This window comes from Canis lupus, chromosome 8 (genome assembly GCF_011100685.1).
Source record: "Canis lupus familiaris isolate Mischka breed German Shepherd chromosome 8, alternate assembly UU_Cfam_GSD_1.0, whole genome shotgun sequence".
In the NCBI taxonomy this organism is placed as follows: domain Eukaryota; kingdom Metazoa; phylum Chordata; class Mammalia; order Carnivora; family Canidae; genus Canis; species Canis lupus.
The window spans coordinates 36,019,461-36,036,674 of NC_049229.1; the positions used below are offsets into that span (position 1 = coordinate 36,019,461).

The window sequence follows — 17,214 nt, forward strand, 5'->3', positions numbered from 1 at the left end:
ATCTCCCTTATCCAACCCCTCTTCATTTTAGCGTGGGAGGTATACCTAATCAGAGGTCATGTAATCTTATTTATTTTTTATTTTTATTTTTAAGGATTTACTTATTAGAGAAAAAGTGAGTGAAAGAGATAGCGGGAACAGGGGCAGAGGGAGATGGAGCAGCAGACTCCCTGCCGAGCTGGGAGCCTGATGCAGGGCTTGATGGGGGCTCAATCCCAGAGCTCTTAGATCATGACCTGAGCTGAAGGCGGATGCTTAACCAACCGAACCACCCAGGTGCCCCAGAGCTCATTTAATTTTAAAGGTAGGATAAAACTGTAGCAGGGCTGAGTCTTCAGTGGTAGAGTTGTGTCCGTAACTTTAAGTCAAATCACTGGTAGACCCAACTATGGTGTAACTAGACTTTGGTTAATGGGAATGCTTTAACATGGATTATATCGAGCTCATACGGGAAGGCTGTGAATGGAAAGGCCTTTGGATCATTGAATTTAATTCCAGTAAATCTTATAGAGTAGGAGAGTCAGATTTTGGAACACCCAGATGAATAGGACACATTTCTTTCCTTTAAGGAGGATGAATTCTAATCATTTAGCTCTGAATATGCAGTACAATTAAGTGAATTGCATAATTTTGTACAAAGACCAAAACAGAGATTATTGTAAAATGACTCCTATTGTCCTGTTTGTGTGGGTTTTTTCTTTTTTCCCTACGCTTCTTCCCCCCCCCCCCCCCGGGATAAATAACTTTTTAAACACAATGTATGTATGTATAAATATAAAGTTTATTTAGCATAGTGTTTAGAAAAATAAGTTCACATCATTTCAGAAAACAAATAAAACACTTAATTGTCCAGGCATAAACCCCTATTACAGTACAACATACATACTTTAGATCTCTTTGGTTGGGTAATTAAGCACAGAAATGTTCTGGGACATGCTCTGTGTGCCATCACCTAACAGTGCAGTAGAGACTCTGTTACCCCACCCCATGATATACATTCTGTATAGATTTTTCTCTTTGTGTAAGGCACAGTAAAACCATATTGAGTATATAACCGGTCTCCTCTAAACATACAGTACATGCAACAAAAGAACACAAATTGAGAACCCTGAAAGCCAAAAGAGTCACATGCTACATAATTCTGATTAATAAAATGTACGGTGGTAATATTAAATTAACATGAAATGTATCAACTAGATACAAAATAACTGTTAGGCTCTATCATCTAAGTTCTAGGAAGACTTTGAAACATCTTTTGTAAAACGTAATTCTTTTTCCCACAAATTTCCTGAATTATTTATATTTTTATGATGAGATGACCTGTCAAAAACATTGTAAAAGAATGAAGAACTGGCTATGTACTAATGCACACTTGCCTAACATGTAGCAGGGCAGGCTGCAACACATGCCCAATAATCCAACTTTTGACATGCAAAATGCAAGGGCATATACAGGGAGATTTAAGGTCAGTGTGCAATTTAACTACAAATTTTTACCTATGGCTATAATGTCTACCTGCCTTTCATAACATGAGAAAGGCACTGAAACACGTGTACGATTCAGTCTTTTCATTACTATAAATATACATGAGCTATAAAACACTACGACACAGATGTTCTTGCTTGATTGAGGAACAAATGCACCTTCTCTTTAAATCATAAAACTGTTCTTTACTACATGTAACTAAGAGCTAGATGCCAAATGCTGGCATAGGGTGCATAGATAGCCTCACATCAAAAATCCCACAGCCAGCAGCAGGGGTTGGGGTTTGCAGGAAGAGTTTTTGCCCCTATTCTGATTCCTCTTTGGGGATCATTTGAGGGTCATTTGCAGCATCTTCAAGCATTGGTTTATGTAAGAGAAACTCTGCCACATGAGCTCCAAGGGTTCTGGGTCTGGCCCTTGGTATTGCAAAAAACATTTGCAATTCTGTGCAAGGAGATCATGGGGTTTATTTTATGTCATTCACATATGTATGGGCTATACACCAACTGGCCCTTATTTTACTGAAAGAAAAGAACAATAAGTTCTTTATAATGTGCATTGATTCTTACCTGGTATATTGTGTAGCTACCTGGAATAATTGTAGGGGTATAATTACATCATGTTGGGAGTATGAATAGGTTTCCTAGGGAAGTCTTGAAGTTTTGTGCTATCTTTTTTGTTAAGGGAAAAAAAAGAGGAAGGACTATGAGTAAAAGAGAGGCTGATTATATTTTTGGAAGACATATGAAACTTATCCAGTTATATATATCATATATATAACTTTTTAAACCTTCCCATCTCCCTTATTAGATTGGTATTTTAAAATAATGAACTAACTCTTGGTATCTGCAGCCATCAAGTGAAGAAACATCATTTTCATGTAAACTACACTACAGAACCATATAATTAATCTCAGTAACATGATCAGCACACACCTAAAGAAAAAAAACAATCTGTGTAAGCAGTGATGGAGTGGAAGAGAACTCTAAAACACCTGACTGTAAAAAAAAAAAAAAAAAAAAAAGGTGAAAAACTATAGTTTCAGCAGTTTGAGAACATTTACTAATTCCATAAAAAAGAAGGCATCTAAGTTCTTTAATGAAATGACGGGAAGAAGTCTTGATAGGGCTCTTCATCTATGTCTGCGAGTTCCATTTGCAGTAACAAGAAAAGGTTAAGTCCTCTATGGACCTTAGTCAACATGCTCAGCTGATGGGCATGTTGGGATCAAGAGTACAAGAGTGCACTCTTTCTTCTGATCTTCAGGAGAGCAAGATTGGTAACATCTTTATGTTGGACGACTTTAAGTCATCTCTGAAGAGATCATTTTCTCACATTTCTTGCTTTGCAGACACCAGAGACTTTCTCACTACATAAATGTATTTGCATTATTCCATTTTGTGTTCAGTCCTGATAAAAACTATGACCACAGCTCACAACATTATCAAAGCATTATTTCTTCTTAAAGAAACCCCAAAAGTTACTTTTAAACCAGACATGATAATATAGTGCAAATAACAGTTGTATGTCATAATGTAACAACTGATTCAAAACATTTAGAACTGAGTTTCATCAGGACAGTTTTGCTCAAGAGAATTTACATATTCTTTCTTTAGTTTAAAATGGTTGTTTTCATCATCTACAGAATTCATTTTACATGGTAATCTATGATTGTTATTTTCATTGTAATGAAAAGCATCAACGATAATTAATTGTTCATCCATTTACATCATAAACATACATAATGATATAAGTGAAACTTAAGTTCTTCAGATTTAAAGCAATTTTGTGGTGAAAATAACCCTGTTAGATAGAAAAGAGCCATCAGTGCTTCTGTTGACATGTTTGTACCTTAGTAAGAATAATAAAAAGGCCACAAGGTAAGAAGGCACATAGAATTCTATAGAAAACATATTTAAATGAATCAGAGAGTTGCTAAATAAAGAACAAGGATGTGAAAAAAAGTACCAAAATTCCAATATTGGGAGTTAGATTGCCTGTTTCAGTGTTATTAATATTGACCATAATAGACTCCTGATAAAAATCATTACTTTTAAAATCCTACAAAAAGTAAAACTTCGTTGGAAATAACTATGTTCACTTCCTGTTCAAACAATAAAAATAAATTAAACAGTAAGAAAACATTTTTCTTTTCAGTTCATAGTGTCTGAAGTGTAAGAGAAACATATACAGCATAAATAAAATTCACTGTAATTCCTCAAATCCTTGCTTATAGGACTAATATATTTACACTCATACTGAAGTTTGTTTCAGAGTTTTTAGTGGAGTTGCAAACTTTCTCAGCCCCACTGGACTATTAGCAAGCACATTTGGAAATGTGTAGAGACAAACCAAGACTTTCACAAAAATGCCGAAAAAAAGAAATGCATCTATTCAAAAATAAACCCTTATAGTAGTGCGGAGTACCATTTATGCTTCTTAACCTCATCAATGCCCATGGAGTAAGAGTAAACAAAAATAACCATATTGTTTCTAATGCCGATGCCAGGTGTATACAGTTTTAATTTAAAGAACTCTAGAGTTCCATTTGACCTTAGAATTATATTAAGTCAACCAAATGATACACTTTGTCTTGATAGATTTCATCTTGTTCCTTTGTCTCCATCTATTTAAAAGAGAACATATGTGAACCAAAAGGCTGCAGCAATGCAGTTCTACTCTTGTATATTTAACTGTGATCTTCATGCAGATCAATCCAGTCTCTTGAATGCATTTACTCACAAAACTAGTGTTTCCCTGTAAATGGGAAAATGCTTTATGTCCTCAGGGCTTCGTGAAAAGATCTGCCTGCTGATGCCAGGAAAAAGAGAGAGAGGGAAGGAGGAAGAGAGAGAGAGTGAGAGAGAGAGGGAAATAAAGTTTATAAGTCTTGCATATCTTCATCCAGTTGGACAGTCTGGAGCTTGGCAAGGTCTTTTTTGTCTGTTTCCAGGTCTTCACAGACAGTCTCGACCATGCCCTCTAGGACGTACTTGGATTTTGAGTCCAGCATCATTAAGTTGCTCGTGGTTTTGCCCTCAGAATTTGTTAAGAAATTCTCTTTTATATTAGCTACTGATTGCAGAACCAAACGATGTTCTCTGACAAAATCCTGGTGCACTGCCGGGGAAGGGTGACCCACCTGGTCTTCGGCCGTAGGAACAATTTCCCCAAGGGAGGTTTGGGTCATGGGGACGGACAAGAGATCTTGACCGGTAATAAGGGAACAGTTCTGAAGAGTTGCATAGTTAGTGCTGCTGACAGATGTCACAGTAGATTTGCTTGCCACAGGTGCAGACATTGGCTGGCTATCAGCAAGGTCAGGATTTAGCTCGGTGGGATTTAATAAGGTGGGGGGAGTCAGGGGAAAATTGTGAGTTGGGGATACGTTAACTAATGAGGCCAGTGGATGGAGGCCGCTCCCCGAGATATTTTCAGAAGACAGGTTTGCATTTATTTGTGCATTCTGATTGACAGGCATCAACTGAGAAAATACCAGGCTCCTCTCCAAGCCCTCCTGTTTAACAGATCCCATAGTCTGGCCTGAATTTGGAACAGTGTATACCACAGCACTGGGAGCAAGAGAACTCAAGAAAACCTTTCCTTGCTGGACTGTGGTGGACTCACTTGTAAATGTGCTCCCATCTGAAGTGCTTGCGTTTACTGAAAGATTACCTAAAAAAGATAAAGTAGAGATTATCATTGATGGAATTGAAAGGGAAAAAAAAGATATATATATTTTTTTACATGCATGATTTTTCTCAGGTTCAGTAGAATCACCTGGTGCACTTAAGAACTACAGATTCTGGGGTGCCTGGATGGTTTATTTTATTTTATTTATTTTATTTTATTTATTTATTTATGATAGTCACACAGAGAGAGAGGCAGAGACACAGGCAGAGGGAGAAGCAGGCTCCATGCACCGGGAGCCCGACGTGGGATTCAATCCCGGGTCTCCAGGATCGCGCCCTGGGCCAAAGACAGGCGCCAAACCGCTGCGCCACCCAGGGATCCCGCCTGGATGGTTTAGTGTTTGAATGTCTGCCTTTGGTTCAGGTCTGCCTTTGGCTCAGGTCTGCCTTTGGCTCAGGTCTTGATCCTGGGGTTTGGGGTGGGGAGCCTGCTTCTCCCTCTGCCTAGGTCTCTGTGTCTCTCATGAATAAATAAATAAAATCTTTAAAAAAGAAAAAACAAACTACAGATTGCCAGGCTCTACTCCTGAGAATCTCAGTAAGTCTTAGAACAGGTGTATTTTAAACTTCTAAGTCTGATGACACAGTGGAAGTGAGAACTTCTAAACTGCTGGTTTAGAAACCAAGTGTGAAAAAAACATTTTTTCCCCCAGGGTCTAATTTCAGTCAAATTTCTGGTTCATTATTATCAATTTGATTTCTCTCAATCAGTTGATAGTCGTAAGCTAGCTCTGCCAGTTAGAACTAGAAAACACAAATGCAAAATAAAATGCCTTTGTCTGGGGACAAGTTTGGTATCGGACACAAATGGCAATGTAGAAAATCCCGTAAAATGAGATGCCCTGGGGCTTGAAGTTAACCATATAAGCCTGTACAGACAAGTTTCAGACTTTCACTACACTAACCATAAAGTAATGTCAAGTTAACAAAACACTGAATAGTTTTTTCTTCTGCTGTGCCAGTTCTGAGCTTTTGGTGTTGGCAGTGATAGGAAAAATTAGGGATAATAATGAAATGTACTTCTATAATTACAGATTAACATAAATAACTAGAGCTAATGCTTCTCTCCAAAAGGTTTGTATTTTGAGGCTCTCACTATAATGGTCTGCAGAGACCAGAAATAGAAAAAGACATGTAAGTAGAATGCTGAGAAGATGTTCAAAATCAGGTAACTCAGACAATGGAAGACGAATTCCACCCTTCCCCTCACTCCTACTAGCAAATAAAACGCTTTTCTTTTTGAGTCTTTACGTAGGCACAGTGAAATGATGGCAACTATCTTGCCACTGAAAGAAAGGTGGTCCTGAGGGAATTTTGTGACAGAATTATTCATCTGATCTTGAATTAGATGTTCAGCAAACTATTATTTTGAGAAAACAGCTTAATTAATTAAAGGTAATTCACCTAAGATATTACACTCCTGAATTAGAATAATTGTGATTATATTACCACCTCTACTGAAAAACAAATGTCACAGGGCTGTTTATACCTCTTCCCAACACTTTTTAAGCATCTTAAATGCAAAGGAATGTCTTTAAATGGAAAAAAAGAAAGAAAGAAAGAAAAACACTGTATTTAAGCTTGACAGGAAAATTTAACCAGTACAAAAGTTTTCTTCATGAAAATACTGGTGTTAACAATACTTATATGTTATGTTTGGGCTCTTCCTTACTATAAATGTTTGTTCCAGGCCAAACAGATGAAAAGACTTTTATTTAATTTCAACTTAAGTATAGTTTAGAATTCTTGTTGGCTGATAAACTGTAGCAAAATCATCTGAAATATTTATTATGTGTATGTATTTGTGAAACTATTTGCCTGTGTATATGTGAACAAAATGATTAGTTATTTTTTTTTTTTTTGAGAGGAACCATAAATAATATGACAGGACATTTTCCCCAATGGCTATTGAATGTAAATAAAATAATATTTTTGAATGTGTAGAAATTATACATAAAGGAGGAAAAGCAGATGTGGTCTAAAACTTGATACTCAAATATAACTGCACCTGAATTATAAATTGGACAATTTCAAAATCAGTTTAAAAATCCAAATGAGGGCACCTGGGTGGCTCAGTGGTTAAGTGTCTGCCTTTGGTTCAGGTCATGATCCCAGGGTCCTGGGATCTGGTCCCGCATTAGGCTTCCTGCGAGGAGCCTGTTTCTTCCTCTGTCTATGTCTCTGCCTCTCTCTGTGTGTCTCTCATGAATAAATAATAAAATCTTTTTTTTTTTTTTTAATATCCAAATGAAGGATGTCTTGGTGGCTCAGCAGTTGAGTGTCTACCTTCGGGCTCAGGGTGTGATTCTGGGTCCTGGGATCGAGTCCCACTTTGGGCTCCCTGCAGGAAGCCTGCTTCTCCCTCTGTCTGTGTCTCTGCCCCTCTCTCTCTGTGTCTCTCATGAATAAAAATAAATAAATAATAATAAAAAAAAGATTTTTAAAATCTTTAAAAAAAGATGTAGATATTCTGGGTTTCCATGTAAGTCCTAAGCATTGAAAGATAATCTACCTTGCCTACACATTTTAAAGCAAGGCTCAGTATTCATTTTTGACAAAGCCTGGATCCCCAAATGCTTTATTGAGAACTATAGTCCATAATTACTATAAAGGAACATTGCTTCCAGGTCATACCTTTAATGTACCCAGTGTAAGGATTGACAGCTTTGTCATTTGATCTTAGCTGTTTTAACGGAAAATGCTATTCTTATTCATACTAAATGTCCCACTTTAAAAATTAGTTCTTAGTTTGTAATAATTTTCTATGGTAGCGTATTTCTAGATTACATGTGAAAAGTATTTCAGCTTTTCTTCTCCCCCAATGTACATACCATGCTTTTTGTTCAAATTTGTTGTCTTTAAAATGTTATCTACTGTTTGGAAATTTCCTAAAGAGAGAAAAGGGATTAGAGCCACATTAAATTATTATAAAATGAAGCGCTTTGACTTTCCTTGTGGTTTTTATATTTTTGCCTTATGTTGGATAGTGACTCAACCTAATCCTTTCCATAACTTCGAACAATGAAGAAACATGGTATGCTGTAGGAGTTTTGTGTTTTACTACGCTTTACCTGGGAACTGATCTTATGGAATGAAATGTACTCAACAACATTTTTTCCATTAATGCCTCAAGCTGAAGTAGATCATAGTTGTGGAAACAAAAAAAGTCATGCATAAATGGATAGTTTTTTGATAAGGCCATTTTACAGGAAGCTGATCTTTAAGGCAAACAGTTACTTATTTTGGTTTCATAGAAACCTGGAGTTTCAGACTTGCTTACAGGAAGGCAAGCATGCATTAACACCCCCTCACTCCTAAGTTTAAGGGGCTATGCAACCTCCACTGCTATTCTAACCATTCCTGTTTCTGTATCTAGAAAAATGACACAGAGCCATGACTTGCTTAAAGTCAGTGAAGAAGTGGCATATCAGCCTCAGGCTTCCCAAATTTCAGATCAGCGTTTTCTTTAGTATACGGCCCTTAATGAAGCCACAAACATATAAAATTAGACTAACAGTTGCCTTCCTAAATAAACCCATATATTAGGGGGGTGAGTATACTGCAGAGCAAAAGACATCCAGTCACATATTCCTCTGGTTTTCCTTTAGGACTGTTAGCTTTAATTATAGTAAGAACATGAATCAAACGCAATTGATCCAGTCTTTTTAGCTTGCTCTTCTAAAACACTTCTTGGTCAAACAGAAAATGCTTAGGTAAAGTGTATGTATTTGTACCAATTGCTTGGACTAATTTTGTGTTCTTAGCAATATTATTAATTTTTAATCTTAAAATGTCAAGCAATGGGTTATTCTGTAAGCACCAATTGACTTATCATATTTCTATAATTGTAGAACTGGCAAGATTTGCCATGAACTGTATTTTTCCATTCAGTTATTAAGAAAATAAAAGCCCATCTCCATGATGCCAGGGAACCAACCAAGCTGGATGTTACACGGGTGTTGTGAAGAAGGAGGAACAAATCAAGGCTATTCTGCAGCTGTGGCAGCCAATGAGGTACCTGAACAGTAACATCAATCTATAGCTCTCACCAAATGCATCATCTACAGCAGCTGGCTAAAACATTCACTGGTGCATTATAGTACCGAACGAGACTTTTACCTTGTGAAGCTGCTACCGAAACAGAAGGCAGCTGCAGTGGAGAGAATCCAATGCTCCCATTAAGGAACTGGCTGTTTGTCCCGGAATTGGGAATCTGGACAATGCCATACTGGTTAATTTGCACTGGTGTAGTAAAGGTCACCACAGAGCCTCCATCCTGGGAAGCCACCGTTTGAATGCCTTCTCTTTTTACCTCAGTGCTGGGTATCAGCCCTGGGAATGACACAGGGGCACTGGGGCTGTAGGAAGTGGTGGCTGCTGAGTTAGCTGAAGAACTCTGGAGGACTTTGAATTCCTTCACATCCTGGGAGGTAGACCCCAGTATGTCACTCATGGATATACCATTGCTCACAATGTTTGACGCCATTTTTGGTGGGTTCAATGACACTGCCTGTGTATTTCCCACATTTAATCCATTAAGGATGACTCCATTGGGTCCCTGAATGAAAGAATTACCATTAAGAAAGACAGGTGAAGTACTTGCAGGCACCAAGCTTCCGTTCAACAAAACTCCAGAAGAGCTTAATGAGATCTTAGCATTTCCAATTTGTTGCATGTATACTGGCTCCATGTGACTGGGAAGGCTGAGGTTGGTGACACTATCCGATGAACCGGAGAGTGGATGAGGAGACAAGTCCTCATGGCCCTTGCTGGATTCATCTTCAGTGCTGGGATTGCCATCTGACTCACTGCAGAGGGGGAAACCAAGACATTCGGAAGGTCAGAGGGGATGACATTCTGCATGATGCCATTTGTTTAGAACTCCAGTAAAGTCAGTATTTAAAGAAAGCAGAGCAGGAAGTCTTTAGTCCTGTTTAAGCTATGAGATCTTTCAGCAGATTCTGACCACAGAGAGAATGTGGGAAGATAAACTCTCCTATCCCCATCATTTCACCGGTAATAAATTCAGGGAAAGTCCAGAGATCAGGAAGATGTAAATTCAGCTAATAGAGAATCGTACATACATTTTTTTATAGCCGTGAAGTGACTCGTTCCTGTTAGATACGCCGCTACCTATACCACAGAAAAAACTCACTAGATGAGGTGGCCAGTCTTTCCTGTTTAGGAACGCCTTCCCCTCCCCTCAAACCAATTCAGATTAGTGGGATCTTGGAGGTAAATGAAACTGCCGAAGGAGCAGGAGGTGCAAAGTGTTCAGTATTGTTTGCCAGTTAGTTAACAAGAGATCATTTTCTCACCTGCTCCCAAACTTCTACTCCACCAGACTGACAACTCTCTCATTCAACAAAGTGGCTGTCCTTGATGTAGGAAAGGCACTTGCAACCCAAGAACTGTTATGTGCAGTCGCCTTTGAATCCAAAAGAAGCCATAGGGGCCTATTTAACACACACCATCCAGTGCCCTGGTGAGGTGGGAGGGAAAGGGTGTGGGTCACTCAGCAGTCTTGTAACCATCAGACCCCTTCCCCAGCAGCCTCAGTCCTTCTGCTGCTCCAGACAGGGCTGTGTTCCTCAGCTCCCCGACTTAGGGGGGTGGGGGGGGGGAGACCAAATCCGGGGAGGGGTAGTGGTGGGATTTCCCATCTGGTCTGAGGCTGGGCGGGGGAGAAAGGGGCAGTGAGCCGGCAGTTTGGAAGCGTGGTGCGACTTGGCCCCGTAGAAGATCCACATCCCTTGCAGTGCCCGGCGGTCGGTTCGCTTTCATGCGGAGGGGAGGGGATTACTCGGGCTTTGGGCTGCGGGGCCAGGAGCGCAGAAAGCGCTTTGATTTACGAGCTGAGGCTGAGCCGCCGTCGCCGTCTGCGAGGGTGACTCACCGGGGGTGCGGGTGGGAGGTAGATCCGGAGAGGGGCCTAAACCAGGCAACTGGGCCGGGGGCGGGGGTGTAGAGTTGGGGGTGGGGTGGGGACGCGAAGCCGGGAGAGTGTGGCTGGGGAGCCGGGGAACGCGCCCGGCCCAGCCGGGGAGCGGAGGCTGCAGGGCAGCTGGCCTGCGCGCCACGCCCGCTCCCCACCCCCTGCCTCTGGCCCCGAGGATTCCGACGGAGCTCCGGGCGGCTGGGTCCGCGGCCGCAGGCCGGCGCGGGGCTCCCACCGGGCCTCCTCTGGGTCTCCCCGCAAGTCTGCGGCAGGATGCACGCAGGTCGCAGTGCGCGTTTTGTTTTGGTTACCGCGAGGCCCGGCTCGGACACACAGCGCCTCCCTCCCCGGCCTGGGCGAGCGCCGGAGCCGTCGGGCCCCGGTAGGGGCGCAGGGGCCGGCGCGGCAAGGGCGGGCCACGGCGGCTTGTGGAATGCGCCGGGCGATCACCTTCGCTCGGCCCAGGCGGGCTCCCCGGCTCCCAGATTCCTTCCCTGAGCAGAACCTTCGAGTTGCCTTGGGTTCTTTCGGTCCTATGCCCGCGCGGCTGGAGACACCGTCTCTTTAGGCGACCTTCTCAGTTCGCTCAACAATACACAAAAACACCCTCCAGGTGTCTGACTCCACAGGACGCACAAAAGCGGCGGAAAACCCGGTATTTTCCACCAGTTGGGGTCCAAAGCTCTGCCAGTCCAAAAGTTCAAACCCGCCAGGGTGGGCACTCTAGGGGGTGCGGAGCTGATCGCGCCCCCGCCCGCAATCGCGGTCCGGGGGGGGCCAGGCAGGGGTCGGGGGCTGGGGAAGCAAGCCCTCCAGCCCCACTGCCCCGGCGGCGCTGAAATCCGATCCGAAGGAGTTCAGAATCAGGTTTCAAAACACGGCAGAGCCCCGCCGCACCAACACCCCACGTTGCCGCGGCCGCGAAGGGAACCTCGGCGGGCAGGGGTAATGATTAACTCTGTCACATAAAACCTCGACGTCCCCAGCCCCCCCTTCCGAGCCGCTGGCCCCCCCCCAGCCCTCCCGTCCCTCCAGAGCGACCGCGGCGACCGCAGCGCAGGCAGGGGTGGGGGTGCGGGTGCGGGTGCGGGGGTGCGGCGCGGGGAGGCGGGGGAGCGCGTGCCCGCGCTCGGCGCTGTGACCCGCGGGAGGTGCAGACCCCGGCCCGCGCCCGCGACCTCCGGGGGCCTGGCGCGGCGCGGCGAGGCGAGCTGCCTCTCGGGCGCCTGCACGCGCCCCTGCGCCGCGCCAGAGCCCGGGAGAGGGTGGCAACTTCAAAGCCAGCGGGATGGGGGTGGGAAACCGGGCGGCAGTGGCCAGCCGAGGTGGGGGCGGGGACTGAGACCCGGGCGGGCGACGAGAAACTTCTGGGGGGGAGGAGGGGCAGGGAGGGTGAAGAGGGAGGTTCCCCCCGCCTCTCGCCACCGCCGCCCCCCATCCCCCGGCCGCCGAGAGGTGGGGGGCGGGGAGAGGTGGGCAGCCGGACCGGGCTGGTGGGGAAGGTAAGCGCCATGTTTGCGAGCACTTGGGAGGAAAAGAAAGCTGGGAAGGGGGTGGGGGAGAGGAAGGGGGAGGAGGCGGAAAGTTGGCGCTCACCTTTTGGACTGGGTCTCCGAGGGGTTCCGATCGCGCTGCCGGCGGTTCTTGAACCAGTTGCTGACCTGGGTGAGGGAGAGGCCGGTGATCTTGGCCAGGTGCCGCTTCTCGGCGGGCGAAGGGTAGCGATTCTGCTTGTAGAGCTCCTTGAGCGCGTTGCGCGACTTCTCCTTGAAACAATACACCGTCTCCTCGCCGTCCCAGATGGTGCGGGGCAGGGGGAATTTCCTGCGCAGCCGGTACTTGTCCACGGCGCCCAGGGGCCGGCCGCGGGCTCGCTCGGCCTCGGTGTAGCGCGCCTTGTACCAGAGCTGCTGCAGCAGCGGGTGGTTGGCCGACTCGAAGCTGTGGCTCTCGAGGATGCTGTAGAGCTCGGGGTAGATGCCCTGGTGGAAGGCCACCAGCGCCCGCGCCTTCAGCAGGCTCTCGTTGCCACGTAGCAGGTCGCTCTGGGGCAGGGACCACAGGAACCGGGCCAGGCGGTCCAGGTTGCCCCCCTGCTGCAGCGCCTCGCACACGCAGGCGACATGGTCGGGCGAGAAGGCCAGCGGGGTCTGCGCGGCGGCGGCGGCGGCGGCGGCGGCGGCGGCGGCGGCGGCCGCGGCGTGGTGGTGCCTGCCCAGAAGTTCCGAGTGGAGTTGTACCTGATTCGCCGCCGCCGCTGCCCCTTCCTCCGCGCTCACCCTGGCGGCGGCGGCCGCGGCGTCCCCCGGCTCCAGGGGGAAAGGGGCTGGAGCCGGGGGGCTCAGCCCCGCCGCCGCGCCCCCCGCCACTTCTTGGGGCGCCTCCTGCCCTTCCGAGGCGCTTTCCATCCCATTCTCCTGCTTGATGTCCGCCGCACTTGCGATCTGCCCGGTGGGGGAGGAAGAGGACATTTTTTGTTGTTTATTTTCCTCCCTCCCTCACTCCCTCGCACTCTTTTCCTCTTTCTTTCCCCCTCTCTTACTCCTCCTTCTTCGTCTCCCTCCCTCCTCCCCCCCTCCGGAAAGCCCACTCCCTCCCTCCCGGTTTCGGCTGGATCTGGCCGATCAGGTTTCCCCCCGGCCACGCAGTCACCATTAAGATAGCCGCTAGAGCAAAGTAGTGTAAAAGGATAGCAGCTTTCTGCCGTTCCCCCAACGTGACTCCTCGGGTTGCTGCATACTATATGGCACTGGCGGCCGGGCCGGCCCGGCCGCGCCACCTCATTGGCTATTTCACATTCAGAGGGAGGTGGAGACAGGGTTTCTATCCCTGTCGATCACCCGCCTCCCTCTCCACCCCTCGCCTTTCCCTCTCCCCCTGACCCCCAGGCACCTATACCTGGAGGGAAACACCGACATTCTTTTTAGGCCAGGCTCCTGGGCGGGAAATTACCTACTGTGGCCTGAAAACTGGACAACAGCCTCTTTCAAGAGAAGAGTCCCTAGGATTCCAGCGGGAATATTAATTGTGTGGCCTTAAGGTCCGGATGCTAAACTCTCTTAACAAAGAGACCACCGTGGAGCATCCAGACGACAAAATTTCAAAGAAGCCGGTCCAGGAGCTCCTCTATGTTCCTATTCCCCCTTGCCTCCCTTTCCAAGGTGTCTTTGTTAACGATTTTTGAATTCAAAAGGGTCCAGAATAGAATGTCACTAGGGAAGGTTCCGAGGGGAAAGCATTTATGGTACATGGAAAAGGGGGGTGGGGTGGGGAATACTTGAAAATCTTAAACGTATAAATAGCTCGCTGAAAAGGCAGAAAGGAGAAACCTTCAAAAAGCAGTTAACCTTCACTCACCTGGAGGTCTGGCAACACAGCTAAGTTGAACACAGTGCAACTAAGCATATAGACTTTGTAATCGGTGTGTTTACCTCAGTGAACAGGGTGGTAGAGGTCTAAGCTTCAGATCATAATGAAAATTTTAGTATTGTGTATGGACAGTTTTTATGTACGTGTGTGAGTAGTTTTCTGGAGGTGATATTCGTGGTAGAATCACCATTTCTAAGTGCAGGTGTCTTCCAGGAGATCAATGCAGGATCAGCAGCCCTTTCAACAGCATAGACAGATGGAAGACTGCCCTCTGGTTTGAGGTGAAATGCCTGGAGGTGGAGTCAGCTGCTGTTTGCAGTCGTCTCTTTCATGGTTTGCATGAGGTCTTAACTCAAAAAAAAGATGAACCCATCTCGCCTCTCCGATTTCTGTTGGTCAGTTAGTTACGCCTGCTGGTGTTCTTTCTCAAAATCCAACATTTTAATGACGTCATCCTAACATCATCCTTCAGGGTGGCTTTACATTGTTTTGCTTCCCAGTAACCCATAACTGCCTATTTCAGCATATTATAAAGCAGCTGTTTAGGTTACCTGCTGTCATGATCAACTTGGTGAGGTTTTCTTTCTTGTGGAGGGGCTCATTTTATTGCTAGTCAACCAAGATGGCATTTGATTTGAGACTTGCTTTTGCACTGCCCTGATGAAGCCAGTGCTGAAATTCTGGTAGATTTAGAATTCATAGTCAAAAGGGCACCTGGGGGGCCTCAGTCACTTAAGTGTCTGCCTTCTGCTCAGGTCATGATCCCAGGATCCTGAGATGGAGCCCCACATGGGCTCCCTGCTCAGTGGGGAGACTGCTTCTCCCTCCCCTCATGCTCTCTGTCTCTCAAGTAAGTAAATACAATCTTTAAAATATATATAATAAAATGCATGGTCATAGAAAAGACCACAGGTTTACACCCCATTGGAAATATCCAATTAGATATCCAGCTCTAGGACAAGATTTGAGATTCATAACTTCCTTCAGTTTTAAAAAAATTACTTTTTTTTTAGAATAATTTTGACTTATAAAAAAGTCACAAAAAGAGTACAGAGAGTTCCCACCTACTTTTTACCTAGTTTTCCTGGATGTTAATAACATCTTACATTACAATGATACATTTGTCCAAACAAATTAACATTGGTGCGATGTTATTAACTAAACTGTAGGATTTATTTGGATTCACCAGTTTTTCCTTTGATGTATGTCTTCTATTTCACCATCCAATCCAGAATACGACATTGCATTTTGTTCCTTGAATTTTTAAAGCTTATTTATCAGAAGAAAAAAACCCAGCTTATTTATCAGAGCAAAGTAGACTGGAGGTAGTATGGCTTAGTGGAAAAAATGTGATTGTGATACTTAGCTATCAACTACTTAGATGTAATTTTAATCCTAGCTCTGCCATTTATTAGCTACTTGTCTTTAAAAAGTGGACAGGATTGTTGTGAGGATTAAATAAGGTGTGACAAAAAGCACCTGGCCTGTAATTAATCTTTGTTAAATGTTTGTTATCCTCCTGATGGGGAAAAGTAGGAAACTTTTTAGTTGGATATATCTAATGAAAATTCATTTGGCTCTATTATAGAGCAATCCAATTTCAGGTCATAAGAATCCTCTTCAGGCTTATTATCAATTAAATATAGTGTGTATATTTGGAAAACCATATATTGGGTTTCTTCGTGTCTTCTTTTTTTTTCTTTTTTTCTCTTTTCTTTTTTCTCTCTTTTTTTTTCTCTTTTTCTCTTTTTTTCTTTTCTCTTTTTTTTTCTCTTTCTCTCTTTTTTTTCTCTTCATGTCTTCTGAGCATATCTGTGGCCTCCACAGAACCAAGTTCAACATATTACATAAAAGCAGCAGTGGCCTTTTATGAAGCCTATGGCTACATTGGTATTGTGTAGCTCCAGGAGGAGATTCCTATTGAACCAGAAGTGAACTGCAACACAGAGCTCTGGATTCCTTTAGCAAGCTGAACCTTGGGCTCATTCTGGCAGCAACTCTAAGTGGGACCGGAAGTCCTCTACTTAAACACGGTCAGCTCCTTGAGGGTCTATGGAGTTAATCTCAGAACACTGGTTTACAAATGATTTGTAAAATTGTTGAATACTTCTACTTTTTATGTCTGCCATGCAGTAAATAGTTGAGTCTGCTGTACTGATATGCCATCTAAAGTGGTGTTGTGATTTGGGAAAACAGAGTTGAGGCCGGGATTGTGTGAGGGTGCAAATCAACCTGCTTGTTTAAGATCTTTTTCTTCCTGCCTGAGGATGGTGATGAGTGTATATGGAAATCTTTTGCCATTTTCGTGTATTGAAGAAAACCTGTCTCGGCACAGATTTTACTCTTTGCCTGAGTATATTTGTCACCAAGAGTAGAGATGTCCTTTTTCAAGGCTGACTTTGGCTGCCTTTATAGGGGGATAGATAGAGGGAAGACCTTCATAACTGTATGTTGGTGGGTTCTTTCTATTTCAGAAGCTCATGTACTATTAGGAGGTTAGATTGTAAAGTAATCTCCCTGGTAGAGGGGGTGTTCTTTTGTTATTTAGTGATCAATGGTTGATGATATGTAGTCAACATTTCTGAAGGATCATTCATTTTCCAAGTATTTATTGAGTCCTGATTAAGTACAAGGTATTACATTAGGTATCAAAAGATAGCAAGATGAATATATTGGGGTCTCTAACCTTGAGGAGCATAAAATCTGGTGGGAGAGATAAGACACATCCAT

General features: G+C 44.3%; 1 protein-coding gene across 1 annotated transcript; it reads right to left on the minus strand.

Annotated features, from left to right (window-relative positions):
- Positions 1-761: 761 nt before the first annotated feature.
- Positions 762-13,657, minus strand: SIX4 (SIX homeobox 4). The gene is made up of 3 exons (XM_038544872.1): positions 12,712-13,657; positions 9,297-9,985; positions 762-5,160 (listed from the first exon to the last, which is right to left on the minus strand). Exons 1-3 carry the CDS (start codon positions 13,584-13,586, stop codon positions 4,367-4,369), a joined length of 2,358 nt encoding a protein of 785 aa, XP_038400800.1. The 5' UTR covers positions 13,587-13,657; the 3' UTR covers positions 762-4,366.
- Between the last annotated feature and the right edge of the window lie 3,557 nt (positions 13,658-17,214).

Excerpts from the sequence above, each read along its gene's own strand:
- SIX4 (XM_038544872.1), bottom strand. The coding sequence starts at position 13,586 with ATGTCCTCTTCCTCCCCCACCGGGCAGATCGCAAGTGCGGCGGACATC. Across the intron at positions 9,986-12,711 it reads TCGGAGACCCAGTCCAAAAG|TGAGTCAGATGGCAATCCCA; the intron begins GTGAGCGCCAAC and ends CCCCCTCTGCAG. Across the intron at positions 5,161-9,296 it reads TTCGGTAGCAGCTTCACAAG|GTAATCTTTCAGTAAACGCA; the intron begins GTAAAAGTCTCG and ends TATCTTTTTTAG.